This window comes from Ipomoea nil, unplaced genomic scaffold (assembly GCF_001879475.1).
Source record: "Ipomoea nil cultivar Tokyo-kokei standard unplaced genomic scaffold, Asagao_1.1 scaffold2036, whole genome shotgun sequence".
Taxonomy (NCBI): Eukaryota; Viridiplantae; Streptophyta; class Magnoliopsida; order Solanales; family Convolvulaceae; genus Ipomoea; species Ipomoea nil.
Window position 1 is genome coordinate 5,157,038 of NW_017618464.1, and position 16,618 is coordinate 5,173,655.

The window sequence follows — 16,618 nt, forward strand, 5'->3', positions numbered from 1 at the left end:
AGATGATGAACAATCCATATTTGTTCTCTTCAAAGATTGTTGGTCAGAAGTGCTTTCATCAAGGGAGATCACTTCTGGATTAGTCAATGATATAGCTTGCAGTGGTTCAATCCCCTGGTTGGATACATACCTACAATCCTCAATGACGAAATCAATCAACCTTTGAGGTTTTTGATGAACCTGAATAACTTTAGGCTCATAAATTGAAATTACACGACCAATCAAATCTGTGGGAAAAAAATAGAATCAGAACATTGCAAAAAGAAATGACATATGCATATGTATAAAAGTTCCTTGAAATTATTAAAAAAAAAACGTATGGATCAACTAAAATTTTAGAAATGCAAAATATTTAGATTAAGATTACAGTTAAAAAAATACATCTACATCATGTACTACACACTCTATAGAGTTTATTGTTTGAGAACCTATTGCTTATGGAAGATGAACGACACGAAACACTCTAAACCTGATGGAATTCCACCACAGTCTTATACGAAGTTGATTACCAACAATCTTGCCGTAAAGTTCAGGCGCCATTGAGAATCGATTTCAAGAGGAGAGTATTTCTAAAATTTTAGTTGATCCATACGTTAGAAATACAAAATATTTAGATTTTAGAAAGGCAGAAATACGTTAGAAGCTGACAACTTTGGGTTTAGCAGAATGATGAGTTTAAATAGCAAATTGTGATGTTATTACCATATTGAATTTACTTAATTTTGTATATGCACACGGAATTTACTTAATCTTGTATATTGAATTTACTGAGCAAATTGTGATGTTAATTAATTACCATAATTGTGATGTTACATTAAATTTTCTTGCACACGGAATAATATCTAATTTATATAATTAATTTAAATAGCAAATTGTGATGTTATTACTCTATTGAATTTACTTAATTTTGTATATGCACATGGAATTTACTTAATCTTGTATATTGAATTTACTGAGCAAATTGTGATGTTAATTAATTACCATAATTGTGATGTTACAAAGAATTTTCTTACACACGGAATAATATCTAATTTATATAATGAATTCAATTAGGATATTATAGAAATGCCCCTAAGTTGGGGGGGGGGGGGGGAATTTAGGAAGGAGGATTTTACTTTTATATATATATATATATATATATATATATATATATATATATATATATATATATATATATATATATATATATATATTTTCAAATACAAATCCCCCTTAAAATATAAACTGTGTGCATATAAGTATGTTAATGTGTGCACGAGCTTTGATGGATGATTGTGATTTTTTTCTCTTATGCGCTGTGTACATGTAAGTATGTTAATGTGTGCACGAGTTTTGATGGATGATTGTGATTTTTCCTCCTACGCGCTATGTGCATATAAGTATGTTAATGTGTGCACGGTCTCAAATTTATATTTTAAGGAGATTTGTATTTTAAGGGGGTTTGTATTTGAATGCAACCCCCCCCCCCCTCTCTCTCTCTCTCTCTCTATATATATATATATATATATATATATATATATATATATATATATATAATCGCATAATTGTCTATATAGCCAAAATAACCGACTGTTAACGGAGTTAACGTATTATTTGGTTGGACTTCACGAATTTGACTTGTTTGGAACGTTAATTGCAACAAATTGAGTAACCCGCTTGCATTTTTGTGTATAATTTAGTGATTTCTTTGATTCTCTTTTTAACTTTCAGCTAGATTTGTCAAACATACTGTTGGTTGTATATTTAAAAATAAAAAGAAAAAGAAAAAGAGAGGATTGCAGTAATCTCAATTAAGCCTTTCGCTTAGGAAAGATAAGCGTAAATGATGTGTCGTGTGCGGGCATCACTTTTTAGTTTGCTTTACAACTGAAGCCCCTACCAGTACGAATCGCAGTATGCTTTCCTGTTTCTTCCTTTCCCACCTTCCATGGGATTCATGCCTTCTCTCGTGACCCTAGCCAGCCCACCGAGTTAACTCACCTCCACCTCTACTCACTCATAAAAACCTTTCTCTATCATGTGCTCTCTCACTTTCTCTCCCCATCTCTGTCTCCCGATCAGCTCTCCGTAGACACAGATAATGGCATCACCTCAGCAGCTCCGGAACGGCGGCGTTCACACCCCCTCGCCGGGGCACAGAATCCAGCCTCCGTTTCACTCCACCGTCTCCGTGCACAAGCTCCGGCGCGTCAACATTCTTATCCTCATATTCCGCTTCGCCGCGTTCTGCTTCTCCCTCGCCGCCGCCGTTTTCATGCTCTCCAATTCGCACGACGCGGATTCTCCCAATTGGCACCAATTCGACGCGTTCAGGTACAATTCGCGCCTCCGCGACCGTGGATTCAGTAGAGAGAGTGTAGGTTTTAGTTCCGATCGGTTTAATTGAGAAGGAATTTTGTCAGGTTCGTAGCGGTTGCGAATGCGATTGTCGCTGTGTATTCGTTCTTCGAAGTCGGAGCTTCGGTTTGGGAGATTTCCAGAGGCGCAACCGTGTTCCCTGAAGTCATACAGGTCTGGTTCGATTTCGGCCACGATCAGGTTCTCCTTCTTTGACTCTATTTCACACGCTGTTTTTTCGTTTCCAGTTTGAAGCAGTGTGAACAAAGTGCGCCGTCGTCTTCTGCTTGCTGTGTAGGTGTTTGCGTACATGTCACTGTCGGCGGCAGCAGTCGGGACGGCGTTCGCCCGGACGTTGCACGGTATGGACACGTGTACGGATGACAATGCGTTCTGCGTCCAATCCTATATCTCGATCGCACTTGGATTCGCCGGATTCGTGTTCCTGGGCCTGTCTTCATTGGTTTCGGGTTATCGGGTCGTCTGTTTCGTAATTCACGGGTCTCGTTTTCATCTTTGAGATGCCGTTTTGGGCCTGATTTTTGTTATAGGGTGTTGGTTAGATTATGGGTTAATTTGGGCTCGACCCATGTTTGATGCTATCAACGAGACTGGGCCTGAACATATCTGGACCTTGAAATTGATTATAGAGTGTAATTTTGCATTGAATTCAAACTATATAGTGGATAGAAGCTTTTGTAAAATTATATTTTTCAGGGTCAAAACTGGAAGTTTAAATGGGAAAATTATAATTTGTGGATCAAAATTGATGTCTTTTACATCGAGCACCAATGCACTATTATAGGTTTATACTCTAAACCTGAGGGTCTCTCACTCTCTTGCCTTGAGAATTATGAGAGGAGATAAATTGCGAGATTATTTTAATGATGTAGAGTTTGAGTGTTTGTTTATTATTTTTTTCTCTCTAGGTTGAGATACACCCCCACAGGGACGAAGCTGGTTTGGGGGTGCTCCCATTATAAAAAATTATACATTCAAAACGATGTCGTTCTAGGGTTGTATTATGTATATAATTTTTTTTTCTTATTTCATCATGACTACTCCGCTCTCAGCCTCTCTCATCGCTCTCCGCCTCTTTCGTTGCTCTGCGGGCTCTCTGCCTCTCTCATCGTTCAGCAAACGCATGCTAATGCTTCTTTCGTCTCCTCTCGGGACTCGCCCTGTAACCTCTGTGCCTCTGTCCTTGCATGGACGGCACCATCACACCTCGCCAGTCGCCACCAAACACGGAGCACCGACAATCGGTTAGCAGAAGTCCTCGTTGGTTCCTAATCTCGTTCTCACACTCTCTGAATCTCACAAACTCATGTTTGTAATTTGGCTAATTATTTTTTGCCCTAATTTTTCTAATTTTCCTAAATCTTAGACTCTTAGACGTATGAAACCTTACAAACTGAGAAAGGCTCTTGCTGCTCTTGGGATGAGAGTGAAAGTGATCGATTCATTTAATAACTAAATTCAGGTTACAATTATACTCTGAAGAGAGAGAGCTATCCAATAGGCTTAAGACTAGATCATTAACTAAGCTACAAACTGTACATAACAACTTACATAATAAAACACATAATAAATGTATAGTCTAATACTCCCCCTCAAGCACGAGGTGGATGCGAAACCACATTGAGCTTGTGTCGAAGAGCCCCAAACCGAGCTGTTGGAAGAGGTTTGATGAAGATATCTGCAAGCTGATCTTTGGCTGCGGGATAGACGCTTGAGCCATCAAAGCTAAGCCGGTCTCGACAATATGCCAATGCCGACGCTCAACACGGCCGTTTTGTTCGTGTGTATAGGCACACGATTGCCTGTGAACGATCCCTAAATATGTGAACAGTTTGTGTAATTTTTGGTATTCCCCCCCAAATCAGACTGAATGGACTTGATAGAACGTGAAAAAGTACGTTCTACCATCGCCCGAAAAAGATCGAATATTTTATAGATATCGGTTTTGAGTCGCAGAGGATAAAACCAACAAAAGTGGATATTATCGTCTACGAAGAGTACAAAGTAACGGGAGCCATCCGCCGAAAGAACTGGCGCAGGGCCCCAAATATCAGTGTAAATGAGATCTAGTACATTATTACTTGACTTAAGGACCCTATCTAAAGGAAAACGTGACGATTTTCCAAGGTACATAATTTTGGCATTACACTTTTATTTAACTCAACCGGGCAATCCCGCAAGACACGCTGCAGGGCTTGACTATGTGGGTGACCGAGACGCTGGTGCCAGACCACGGAAGAGGCACGAGCCGAGATGAACGCATAATGAGATCTCGGAATTGACAACGAGTACAAGCCCCGGCGTGCGTAGAGGCACCCGTGTCCGGCAGCCACGACGTCACCGCCGGTGATGCTCCTCCGTCACCTGTGACCGCCACATGCGCCTGGGATGGTGGAGGTTCGGAATACCGCCTGTAACAGTAAGCGGCGGAATGCCCCTGAGATCGGCAGATCTGACAGCGAACACCACCTCGTCCACGCCTGTCGCGGCCGCCGCGCTGGTTTCCACCACCTCCTCCTCCACCGCGAGACTAACCTCCGCACTGATTGCCATCACCAGACTGCCTTCTGCCACGGCCAGCGTACAACGCCGAGGGGACGCCACCCGCCGTCACCGGTGATGCACCGAAAAATCATCCTCATGGATGAACTGCTGGGCCTGCAGGTAGTCGGCCAGCTGCGAGATCGTCACCGGCGTATTAGCGACCGCCAGGGAGGCTGCCATAGACCGAAACTCCGTCCGCAACCCACGAAAAACGTACAAGTTTTGCTCCGACAGCGTCATGGTCCCGCCGGCGAGGGCAAGGTCCTCAACCAAATGCTGCACACGGCCTAGATACTCTTGCGTGGAGCTGTCTCCTTGCCTCAAGGATTGGAACTACCCCATCAAATTGAGGCATCGAACTTGCGACGATGAACCAAGCCCTGTCTCCGCCGCGATCCACACACCATGAGACGTGGTCTGACCAAGCGTGAGATACATGACCTCCTCAGAGATCGAGGAGATCAGTAACGAAAGAATGGAGGCATCCTGTTTTATCCATGCTTCGTGTGCCCAATTGATCGTCGTGGAAGCAGCCTCATCAGAAGTCTCGTTGGCGGGGAGTTCCAGCACCGGCGATGGGCATGGGCGCGATCCATCGATGAAGCCGAGCAGTCGTTGACCACGGAGGAATGGTATAATTTGGGTACGCCAGTACAGGTAATTTCAGTGGGTAAGTTTTAGTGACACAAAATGGTGTGCACTGGGAAGGGAATAGGGGTTGGTGTTTGGGGAGGAGACTGTGGTGGTGGTAAGGATACGTTCGGAGCTCTGTGACATTGTCGAAAGAGGGAGAAAAAAAAATTGAATTGCAGGATTCCTATTGGCTAACTGATACCAGATGAGAGTGGAAGTGATCGATTCATTTAATAACTGAATTCATGTTATATTTATACTCTGAGGAGAGAGAGCTATCTAATAGGTTTAAGACTAGATCATTAACTAGGCTACAAACTGTACATAACAAATTACATAATAAAACACATAATAAATGTATAGTTTAATACTTAGAGGATTGGTTTATTAACAAAAGACATAATTTCCACACATTAATTATCTATTTGGAATCTTTGGACAAGTTAACTCTTTCTATTAGGTACAAAATAGGATCTGACTCATTATATTTTAATGTTTTGTAGTTTCTGAAGCTAATAGTCTTGATTTTTGTAGATATTTGGAGCCGCGGGCAATTTCTTTGGATAGAGAGAAATGGTCACTGGTCCAATTTTTGTTTTCCTCATTTATAGTGAATACAAAACCTCAAGCTTGAAACAAGTAAGCAAGGCCCTCCCATGTGGCGGTGCGACGGTTTTCAGAATATACCAACAATGTTAACAATATACACAAACAGTGTAAGGGAAACACACCACAATGAGATGTAAAAATACACCAAAAAATACACAACTCGCCTAAAAAATTACACCATATAGATCCATTCCACTAATGGTGTATTTCTGAACACTGTGTGGTGTTTTTAGTCATACCCAATGGTGTGTTGGTGATGCGTACCTAATTTGTCTAACATTTCATAACGCTGATGATGTATATCTTGTTTAACTATTGGTGTATTCCGAAAACTGTCGCACGGTCACACGGGAAAGGATCACCACACCTGAACTTGACTCTACATAATGGTATAAAAAAAAATATTGATGTCGAACTGTTGATCAGCGTTGTAACTTTTCTCTTATTTTAAATAATATAATATAGAATGTGACAAATATTAAAGACTATTATATTTATTATAAGTTACTGGTATTAAATTAGATTATGAAGTCGAGATTATAAAAAATAATTAATTGCTGCCTACCTTTTGTTTAAAGACAAAGTCGTAGATCCAGAACAAGTACAGTGTACTTGTCAAATCTCGACGAACACCAGCTCAGTTTAGAAGGGGCGTTATTACAAAATTACCCCTCATTGTAACATATAAACATACGGAGTATATACTTACGATTAACCAACCTATACGCCAAATCTACGTGCTGTTGACGTGGCAGATTTTTTCGACAAAGTTTTAGGCTGTCCTTATCCAAACATCTCACACTCTCGAAAATGCGTCCCACTTTCACATCATCTTATTTGCAAATTATCTCCTATTCACATTACATCCCTACAAATCTCTCTCACTCTAAAAAATGGGTTTCACTTTTATTTTATATTATATATATAAAAATAAAATAAAATAAAAACTAAAGAAAAGTACAGATTTGTAGGCAGCCATGCTGCCTTGCAATACTAAAGTACAAAGAAGGCTGCCATTCGGCAGCTTTCTTTGTACTTTGCAAACTTGCAACAGATGCAAGTTTGCATTACACATCATGTAACAAAAAAAATAAAAATAAAAAATAATTCCATGTGGCATGCCAAATAAGATTGCAAATACGTACACTTGCAAGGGTAAGTTCAGCCAACTCTGAATTCCTGTTTTTTTTTTTTTTTTTGAAAAATGAATTTCTATTTCTTATTAACTAGGAAATGAAATGATTAAATTGTACTCCATAATACAAATCCATAAAACATTATAAATATCTATCATTACATATTTAATTGCAAGAATATATATATATATATATATATATATATATATATATATATATATATATATATATATATATAGGGAAGGGATCAGGTGCATTTGTTGCTTCCCGTGCGGTTGTGCGGTGGATTAATGTGTGAGGTTTATACTTAATGTGCGTGAGTGTTATGCTCAATATGCTTGAGATTTGTACTTAATGTGCGTCATGTTAATATGCGTGAGTTTTGTACTCAATGTGCCAGAGTATTGTGCTTAATATGCGTGAGATTTGTGCTTAATGTGCGTGAGTAATAAGAGAATTTTCAACAATCTGGAATTGAAGCAAACAACAGAAGTTCCAGATTCTCGCACCAAGATCGGTCTGCATAGACCATTGATAAGGATAGAATTTGTGTATTCACTTTGGGAAGCTTTTATTTCATTGTAAACATCAGTAAAGCAGAGCAACACACTATTATATGTCGTTATTGAAACTTGAAGATTCAAATCTTTCATCTTGGATAGAACAAAAAGAGCATCAGCAACCATCTCAGATGTCGAATAAGCACAGGCCAGCATATTCCATACCACATTATGAGCAACCCAATAATCGAAGTTATTCTGAAGCAACTCACAGAGTGCAGGTATTGGGGATGGGGAAGAAGCTGATATCCATATTTTCTGCTGCATTTCGCACATTAAGTACAAATCTCAGGCACATTAGACACAACACTCACGCACATTGAGTACAAATCTCACGCACATTAATAATCGCACAACCGCACAGGAAGCATTCAACCGCACGAGAACCTTTCACTATATATATATATATATATATATATATGTGTGTGTGTGTGTGTGTGTGTGTGTGTGTGTGTGTGTGTGTGTGTGTGTGTGTGTGTGTGTGTGTGTGTGTGTGTGTGTGTGTGTGTGTGTGTGTGTGTGTGTGTGTGTGTTTTTAAATAAGGACACTATTTCCTATAAAGACGTGATAACTAATCTAGATCATTTATTTTCTTAGATCCAATGACTTTTTTTTTTTTAATTTTCTTATTCTCTCTTTTATTTAATAAAGGTATTTCGGGAATCTATATGAATTTTTAATTGTAAATATTATATTTTCTTTAAGTTATGCGTATTTTAGGGATTAATTTAAAGTAGCTTTGAATTCTTTTCTTATTTGTCATTAGATCAATTAGGGGTGGGCGTTTTGGGTTTCGGTTCGGTTTTTCGGTTTTGGTTTCGGTTTCGGTTTTTAAAAAAGTTAAACCATTCGGTTTATTATTAGGGTTTGGTTCGGTTTCGGTTCGGTTTGAAATAGTTTGGTTTCGGTTCAGATTTAATTTGGTTCGGTGTTCGGTTCGGTTTAAGATCCCCAAATTTCAACATTTCCTAATTTTTCGAACATACTACCAAACAATACATATTCACATAAACCAAATTCAAACTCTAAACATTATATAACAAAATAGCAATCCAAAGTTCAAACACAACCAACCCTTCAGTTGGTTCGGTTGGAATATTTTTATTGATAAGATGAATAACCATCTATCTGTATAGTTGATATTAAAAGAACTAGTGTCAATTAGTATATAGTTAATTTTTAGACACAATCTGTCATTGCTAGTGCACTCGAAATATATTCCAGTACTAGAAAATAATTATAGTGTACTGGAAATCAAAATTAGAATGACTGTAAAGCACATTAAATTTATAGAAAAACATGAAACTAAGGAAAATACTGAATATTGTAAATGTAACTCTAATTAGATATAATTGTGAGGTAAAGAACAATTGCGACAAACAACAAAAGTGCAATGTAGAAAACAAGCTATAAAGAAATCAAATAAAAAATTTAAGATTTGGTACTAGTAAGAATGAGAACTGAACGGCAGAGCAGATATCAAGGAACTTGAATTTACTTCTTTATTATTATTATTATTATTATTATTATTATTATTATTATTATTATTACTATTAATTTATTATTTTTATTATTATTATTATTATTATTATTATTATTATTATTATTATTATTATTATTTATTAAAAATTATATATCATTTGATTCAGTTCGGTTTTTGCCAGACCGTTCGGTTTTGGTTCGGTTCGGTACTAAACCGTTCGGGTTACAAAATCTTGAACCGTTCGGTTTTCTATTACTAGTTCGGTTCGATTTGGATCGGTTCGGTTCGGATCGGATAAGCCGAACTGAAGTGCCCATCCCTATGATCAATATCACGTTGGAGCAAGCCCACCGCAATAGCGATGATGGAAATCTCCTTCCACACAACAACAGTAGCGATGTCGCACCGGAGTAGAAACATGGTGTCCGGTCATCGCAACGGTTACACTATTCCTCCTCATCCGTAACCGGCCAACGACCTTTTATCGTCGACGATGGCGTAGCACCAACTGTCGCCACCGTAGCTCTACATGGCAACAACGACCGCATCCGATGATTGATGGCAGCTCTGTATCGAACCGTATTCCTCCGCCCAAAATTTGATGGTTAAGGGTTCCCAAAATCGGGAACCACATAGCAACAGGATAAAATGAGGATCATCAGAGCCTTTTTTTTTTTTCTTATTCTTTTCTACAATATTCATATTTTCAAGTTCCAGATCCTTCTTGTAACTTAGCGGTATGCTTCGCAAGGTGTTTTCCAGTAGTGTGGCTCCCATATTGAGCATTCTCTGAGGAGAACCCGAGGGGTGGCGAATCTGGGGCAGTTGTGTGTTTGTGTGGGGGCGGGGCCATGTGCATGTCTTTGTTGAGTTGTGTGCACTTGTCTGGGTGCCATGTGGTCTAGAGTGTCAGGTGTGTGTACTGATTTGGTGGTGTGTGTGCACTGGTCTGGTTGTAGTGTGATCTTGAGCGCCATGTGTGTGTACTGATTTGGTGGTGTGTGTGCACTCGTCTGGTTGCCATGTGATCTTGAGTGCTAAGTGTGTGCACTCGTTTGGTTGTCGTGTGATCTTGAGTGTCATGTGTGTGTATTGACTTTGTACTGTTGTATGTCACTTTAGACCACTGTGAGTTATTGGATTAATATATTACAATAATTTGGGCGTTTTTTAAGTGGATGCGACAACACAACACACAATTGCACATAAATGAAACAACATAACAAAAACGAAGCATATGTTCAAAAGATTGTAAAATGTACGAATACATGCACATCATCCAATGTAGAATGCACTAAATGGCCACGTGATTCACACAATTGCAAACAACTTATATATGCACAACACAAGTACACACACGGGTAATAGGGTGCATTAGTCCGAAGCAAACCAATGTGCACACGATAAAGCATAAAAATGCACACACCACACTATCATCAAAGCATACCAAAATCACACGATATTGCATAAAAGTGCACACACCAAACTACTGTTGACGCAATGACATATGGAACAAATCAAAGTCAATTGTTGAAATAACGTATAAAAAAGTTCCGAAAAATAAATAAATAATACAAGCATAATAAATAGAATATTCTACCATGAAGAATCCAATTCTACCATAAATACATTTCTAAAATCAAGCATAACATCCTAATCAAATTCAACTTCTAATTAAATCTTATGTTAAATTCCCGTGTTTGGTTAAAATTGATGTATGTAATATAAACCTAGTTGGTTTAGAAGTTATTTTGTATGTATACAGAGACCTTCTTCACTTGTTCGCGACATTCACCAACGTCGTTTCTTCTTCGCACAGAGACCACATAGACCTTCTTCTTCGTGACATTCACCAACGTCGCTTCTTCTTCGCACATAGACCACTAAGACCTTCTTCTTCGCTTCTTCGTGACATTCACCAACGCCAATTTCTCGACCACTGGAAATGGTTTTTGGCCGTGGGTACGAAAATCTACAGCTGAAAACGTATTGGTTTTCGACTTGGAAAACCAGATAACTAGAATCTGGTTTTCCAAGCCGGAAACCAGATTGGTTTCCAGCGATTGGTTTCCTTGCCGTAAACCAAATCGATGCTCTCGTCTGGTGTTTCGGTTTGGAAAATCAGTCCAATGTTATTTTATTATTTTTTATGATAAATTTATTGTTTGAGATTTATATATGAAGTCATATCTATTGTATGTTAAAGATTTAGAGATTATACCGTCCTAAACAAGCTTAATCTCTCTTAGCATTATAACAATCAAAATAGTGAAGTATACAATTTTGCTCACTTTCTGGAAAATGAACCAAACATACAAAGACAGTTTAGTGTTGTGCAGCTAAACACCGAAAAGTAAAATATTTTTTGATTATTTTCCATAAAATATTTTCGAGAAGTCATTTTCATACTTTCCAAACGGACTCTAACCAAACAAGGTAATATTATATTCGACAATCCAAACCAAACACATAAGATAATATTATTCCAAAATATAACATTACCTTTCTAGAAGTAATCCTATCATCTGGGATAATCCAAGATTCCAAAATCAACATTACATCATCCTAATATGGTCCAAATTATTGTTACTATTATTATAAAAAATCCAAATATAGAGTTAATATTTTACTAAAAATCAACAAATCTACGGTTACAATCCCTTATTCCATCAATAACACAACCTCGTATACCCTATACACGTGTGTATATATACATCGGAATTCTGTCTTTTAGGAGCAAACTGCAAAAGAGACGGAGCAGTAGAGCTCTTGTTCGTCAGTTGCGGGAAAAAATCTATTCGCTTCGCTCGGTAATGACTTGCTTAATTGTTGATTAGTCTTTGTTTGTTACGATGATGATAAATGTTTAATCTTTTGGGGCGAATTAGATTCAGATCTGCAAGTGCTTGATGTGGGTGGGTCTGTTTCCCTGTTCGGTTGTTCAGAAGCTTTGATCGCACTTCACTTTCAATCGCTGTCGTCCACCTTTTCCCCCTTTACGTAGTTTTGAAGATTTGATTTTTTTTTTAATGAAAAATATCTGTTTCCTTGTCCTTGTCGTTGGTGGGTGTTAACGGTTGGTGTGACAGCAATCATGTTTTAATTCTTTACATGTTTCTTTAGTTTAGTTGATTTTGATGTTTCTGATCGCATATATATATACCTGCATTGGTCTCCATTCTTCTGCAATTAAGTCTGTCTAAGCCCTCATTCCATTCGAATTAGCATTAGAATATCTATAAATTTCAGGTTCTTGAATTTTCTAGATTTTCATTGAATTGATTAGACATTGTGATTAGCTCTCACTTTTCTTGTTTTTTGTCTGCAATGTGGGTTAATTTCTGATGATTTTTTTGCTTATTCCTATGTTGTTTTACTAGATTTGCAAAGGTTTTTTTTGGGATTTATGGTATTGTGGTTGTGTTGGTTAGGTAATAGAATGGCCTCAAATGGAGTAAAGCCACCTCCAGAACCATCACCTTTGAGAAAGGCGAAATTTTTCCAGGTATAATAGTGCTTTAAGCTATGGCGATGAGTTTAAAGTGTACTCTAGTGGGAGATATTTGTTTTGGTTTCTGGTTTCGTTTGCTCTGAATGAATAACTTTATTTCTCGGGATTTGAATTGACAGGCAAACATGAGAATTTTGGTTACTGGTGGTGCTGGTTTCATCGGTTCTCACCTTGTAGACAAGCTCATGGAAAACGAGAAGAATGAGGTGATTGTTGTGGATAACTATTTTACGGGGTCGAAGGATAACCTCAAGCAGTGGATTGGACACCCGAGATTTGAGCTCATACGTCATGGTATGGTATCACGCTCTTTACCTCTCTGTTTGATCGTCTAAATATGGTTTGCACTTTTGGAGTGTTAGAAATCTTGTCCTATGTTATGTTCTCTATTCTCGTTCAGATGTCACGGAGCCATTGTTGATTGAAGTCGACCAAATTTATCATCTTGCTTGTCCTGCTTCCCCAATTTTTTACAAGTACAATCCCGTGAAGGTTAGAAATCTTTATGTTTTTGTTTCTACGAATAAAATCCCGTGAGTTGCTCTTGCATATTGCTCTTGCATATTGGAGGATCGATGAAAGGGGAATTTAGTTTTATGCCTCTTTGGAAATATTTGTGACATGTTAACGTGACTTGCTTATTTGGATTGTTTGATGTATCACTTGCAGACAATTAAGACAAATGTTATTGGGACATTGAACATGTTGGGACTTGCCAAGAGAGTCGGTGCAAGGTTAAAATTTTTATCACTAAATATATTTTTCCTATTATATGATTTATTTATTTTTTTTCTAAAACATTTTATACTATGCAATAGGATTCTGCTCACTTCGACTTCTGAGGTTTATGGAGATCCTCTCGTGCACCCTCAGGACGAGAGCTATTGGGGCAATGTTAACCCGATTGGTAATAAACTAGTTCCCGTTTGGGTTCCGGAATTATTTAATCACAACTCTTGGCTTGTGAATTTTCATGAGGCAAAACATCCTATGTTTGCGTTTCAGGAGTAAGGAGCTGTTACGATGAGGGAAAACGAGTCGCGGAAACATTGATGTTTGATTATCATAGGCAGCACGGAATTGGTAACACTTTTGTCATTTTATTCCACCGAGAATCACTTGGATTTATTGTTTATTTTTTCAACCGATTTTTTTTTTTCTTTTCGCATTGCCAGAAATCCGAATTGCTAGAATCTTCAATACTTATGGACCTCGGATGAACATTGATGATGGCCGTGTTGTCAGCAATTTCATTGCTCAGGCAATTCGGTAATATTTGCAGAGTCCATATATTGGCTCTTATTGAAACTTATTATTATAATTATAATTATTATTTTTCTTTCGACTCGCTCTAACACTGGTTTACTTTTGAACTCTGGTTAGTGATGAGCCCTTAACTGTCCAACTGCCCGGAACACAAACCCGTAGCTTTTGCTATGTTTCTGACATGGTAATGCTGTAAATCACAATTCTTTACTCGCTTAAACAAGTTATATAGATCAAAACATTCATTTTTTTTTTTTTTATTTTATTTTTAATTTTTGGACTTGTCTCGTTGGTGAAGGTTGATGGTCTTATTCGGCTCATGGAGGGAGACAACACGGGACCTATTAACATTGGGAATCCCGGTGAATTCACAATGCTCGAACTGGCTGATACTGTGAAAGAGGTAACGATCCGAACTTGTTTGACCCCACACGCTTTCCTCTCTTCAAAACGAACGCCATTTTGCTAGATTACTTACCCTGCAACGTTTTTTACCCTTTTTCTGGGCGTAGATGATTAATTCGGACGTGAAAATTGTGACGGTGGAGAACACGCCGGATGATCCTCGACAGAGAAAGCCAGACATCACGAAGGCGAAGGAGTTGCTTGGCTGGGAACCGAAGGTGAAGTTGCGCGATGGGATTCCTCTTATGGAGGACGATTTCCGCACCAGGCTTGGGATTGGAAGAAAGAGTTAAGCTAAGCCGCAGTGATTGGATTTGAGATGAGAGACCCTCCTGTGTTTTTTACTTCAAATTTTTTCTTTTTTTCTTCTTTTTAATTTACCCTTTATGGGGAATAAGTTGTGTGATTGGGGATTTTGCCACTTTATATTAATATATACACGAAATATTTTCCATTCATAATGATGTTCCTGCATGTGTTAACTAGACATTCCCAGGTTGTCTGCAGTTTTAGTTCATACTAGGTTACGAGTTTAATTCTTGTCAACACTATCTCAGTCGAACTCACAGATGTGAGATTAATAGCATGATTAAGAAATATGTTATAAGCTATAGTAAAATGGGTGGTTGAGTTTAATTCTTGTCAATATTTTCTCGGTTGATCTTGTCACAGAGTCAAACTTCTCTTTTATTGTTTGTGGTTTATTATACCAGAGTCAAATTAGTTGAGGGTTGAGAATTACATTTCAAAATTATGTCTTCACTACACCCCAATTGAAGCACTAAAAAGGAGAAAAAGATTTCAACATACATACCAGACTGAATTACACAACTTCTCTTCCATTTCTTTTTGTGTTGTAAAAATTTCTCAAAACAGTTGGCTTTGTGCCCTAAAAGGCTAAAATGGAGAACAACATTATTATACCATTTGTCTAAGATTTGTCGAAATAACTGTTGAATGATTAACTGGTGATTTTTTACCATTTGTTATACCATGATTTAAAACCACATTTAGATTAAATACACTTAATAAATTCAGTTAATAAATTATATATAATTAACATATTATGTATTTATATTTAACGTATTATGTGCGTGTTGTTAATTAACATATTATTTACTTTCAATTTATTTATATATACATAATTTAACTGAAGATATATAATATATTAACTATAGGTATATAATCTAAACATCATTTTGGATCATAATGTAAGGTGGATTGAAGCTCATAGTATAATTTGCCATTTTCTTGCAACCGGGCCATGCCATCCTATTGGGATGTCCATACGCAATCGTTATGCTGTGCAACCCGTGTGCACCATGCAAAACGACGTTGTTTCATTTTTTTTTTAAAAAAAAAATTCCGTTCGGATTGTCGTTAACGGCGTTAGGCGGTTTCTTTTCATATTCAAACAGTAGACCGGATATATCCAGAATTTCATAACTATATATCCAGAATTACATAACTATATATTTATAATTTGACAATAGTATATTCAGAAATAATAACTACACATTCATAATTTCATATCCATATATTCATAATTTTACAACTAGACATTCATAATTACATAATTCCATATTCAGAATTCTTAAAGTGCTTGTTCACAGAGAACTATATCCATAATTGCATAACTACACATTCATAATTTCAAAACTATATATCCATAACTTCATAAATATATATCCATAACTTCATAACTATATATTCAGACTTGCATAACTATATATTCATAATTACACGTCGATTGGAGTTTTTGTAAATAAAAAATAAAAAAAATTATTTGATTGGTGGAGTTAAACGGTGCCACTAATGACACCGTTACTCCATCATAGTAAAACGTTTTGCAACCGTGTGCACCATTGGACAACATAATTTACCCACACAAGCAAAGTAACCTGCTAAGTGAAATTCAAATACTCAATATACTACTAAAAAAAGTAAAAAGATATTTGTTTTTAGTTCCATAATAATGTACATTTGTTCCTCATTTATTGTTTTTGTCATATTTAGTGCATGATTTTTTTCTTTTTCTTCTTCTTCCAAAATCAAGATTAACATTTTTCTAAAAATAAGGAAAAAGATAAAAATAAGCCAATGAGTTATACA

At 37.3% G+C, this 16,618-nt stretch overlaps 2 protein-coding genes across 4 annotated transcripts; both read left to right on the top strand.

Moving 5' to 3' along the window:
* The first annotated feature begins 1,846 nt into the window (after positions 1-1,846).
* LOC109147687 (CASP-like protein 4C1) lies at positions 1,847-3,111 on the top strand. The gene is made up of 3 exons (XM_019295316.1): positions 1,847-2,313; positions 2,403-2,538; positions 2,636-3,111. Exons 1-3 carry the CDS (start codon positions 2,081-2,083, stop codon positions 2,855-2,857), a joined length of 591 nt encoding a protein of 196 aa, XP_019150861.1. The 5' UTR covers positions 1,847-2,080; the 3' UTR covers positions 2,858-3,111.
* An 8,922-nt stretch (positions 3,112-12,033) lies between these two features.
* LOC109147659 (UDP-glucuronic acid decarboxylase 6-like) lies at positions 12,034-14,964 on the top strand. 3 transcript variants are annotated; one of them, XM_019295273.1, is made up of 11 exons: positions 12,034-12,134; positions 12,756-12,829; positions 12,955-13,129; positions 13,236-13,327; positions 13,505-13,569; positions 13,654-13,742; positions 13,841-13,918; positions 14,011-14,104; positions 14,219-14,285; positions 14,400-14,504; positions 14,614-14,964. In XM_019295273.1, the coding sequence occupies exons 2-11, from the start codon at positions 12,764-12,766 to the stop codon at positions 14,797-14,799; spliced, it is 1,017 nt and encodes a 338-aa protein (XP_019150818.1). In that variant the 5' UTR covers positions 12,034-12,134; positions 12,756-12,763; the 3' UTR covers positions 14,800-14,964. The 3 variants fall into 3 exon arrangements, with proteins under 3 accessions (XP_019150818.1, XP_019150819.1, XP_019150816.1); XM_019295274.1 differs by having other exon boundaries at positions 12,067-12,136; positions 12,751-12,829; XM_019295271.1 differs by lacking the exon at positions 12,034-12,134 and adding an exon at positions 12,492-12,573.
* Positions 14,965-16,618: the final 1,654 nt, after the last annotated feature.

What these genes read in the sequence shown, in the direction of transcription:
- LOC109147687 (XM_019295316.1), top strand. Translation starts at nt 2,081, where the DNA reads ATGGCATCACCTCAGCAGCTCCGGAACGGCGGCGTTCACACCCCCTCG. An exon ending in CACCAATTCGACGCGTTCAG is followed by an intron (nt 2,314 to 2,402) that starts GTACAATTCGCG and finishes GAATTTTGTCAG; the next exon opens with GTTCGTAGCGGTTGCGAATG. An exon ending in TCGATTTCGGCCACGATCAG is followed by an intron (nt 2,539 to 2,635) that starts GTTCTCCTTCTT and finishes CTTGCTGTGTAG; the next exon opens with GTGTTTGCGTACATGTCACT.
- LOC109147659 (XM_019295273.1), top strand. Translation starts at nt 12,764, where the DNA reads ATGGCCTCAAATGGAGTAAAGCCACCTCCAGAACCATCACCTTTGAGA. An exon ending in GAAAGGCGAAATTTTTCCAG is followed by an intron (nt 12,830 to 12,954) that starts GTATAATAGTGC and finishes TTGAATTGACAG; the next exon opens with GCAAACATGAGAATTTTGGT. An exon ending in TCATAGGCAGCACGGAATTG is followed by an intron (nt 13,919 to 14,010) that starts GTAACACTTTTG and finishes TCGCATTGCCAG; the next exon opens with AAATCCGAATTGCTAGAATC.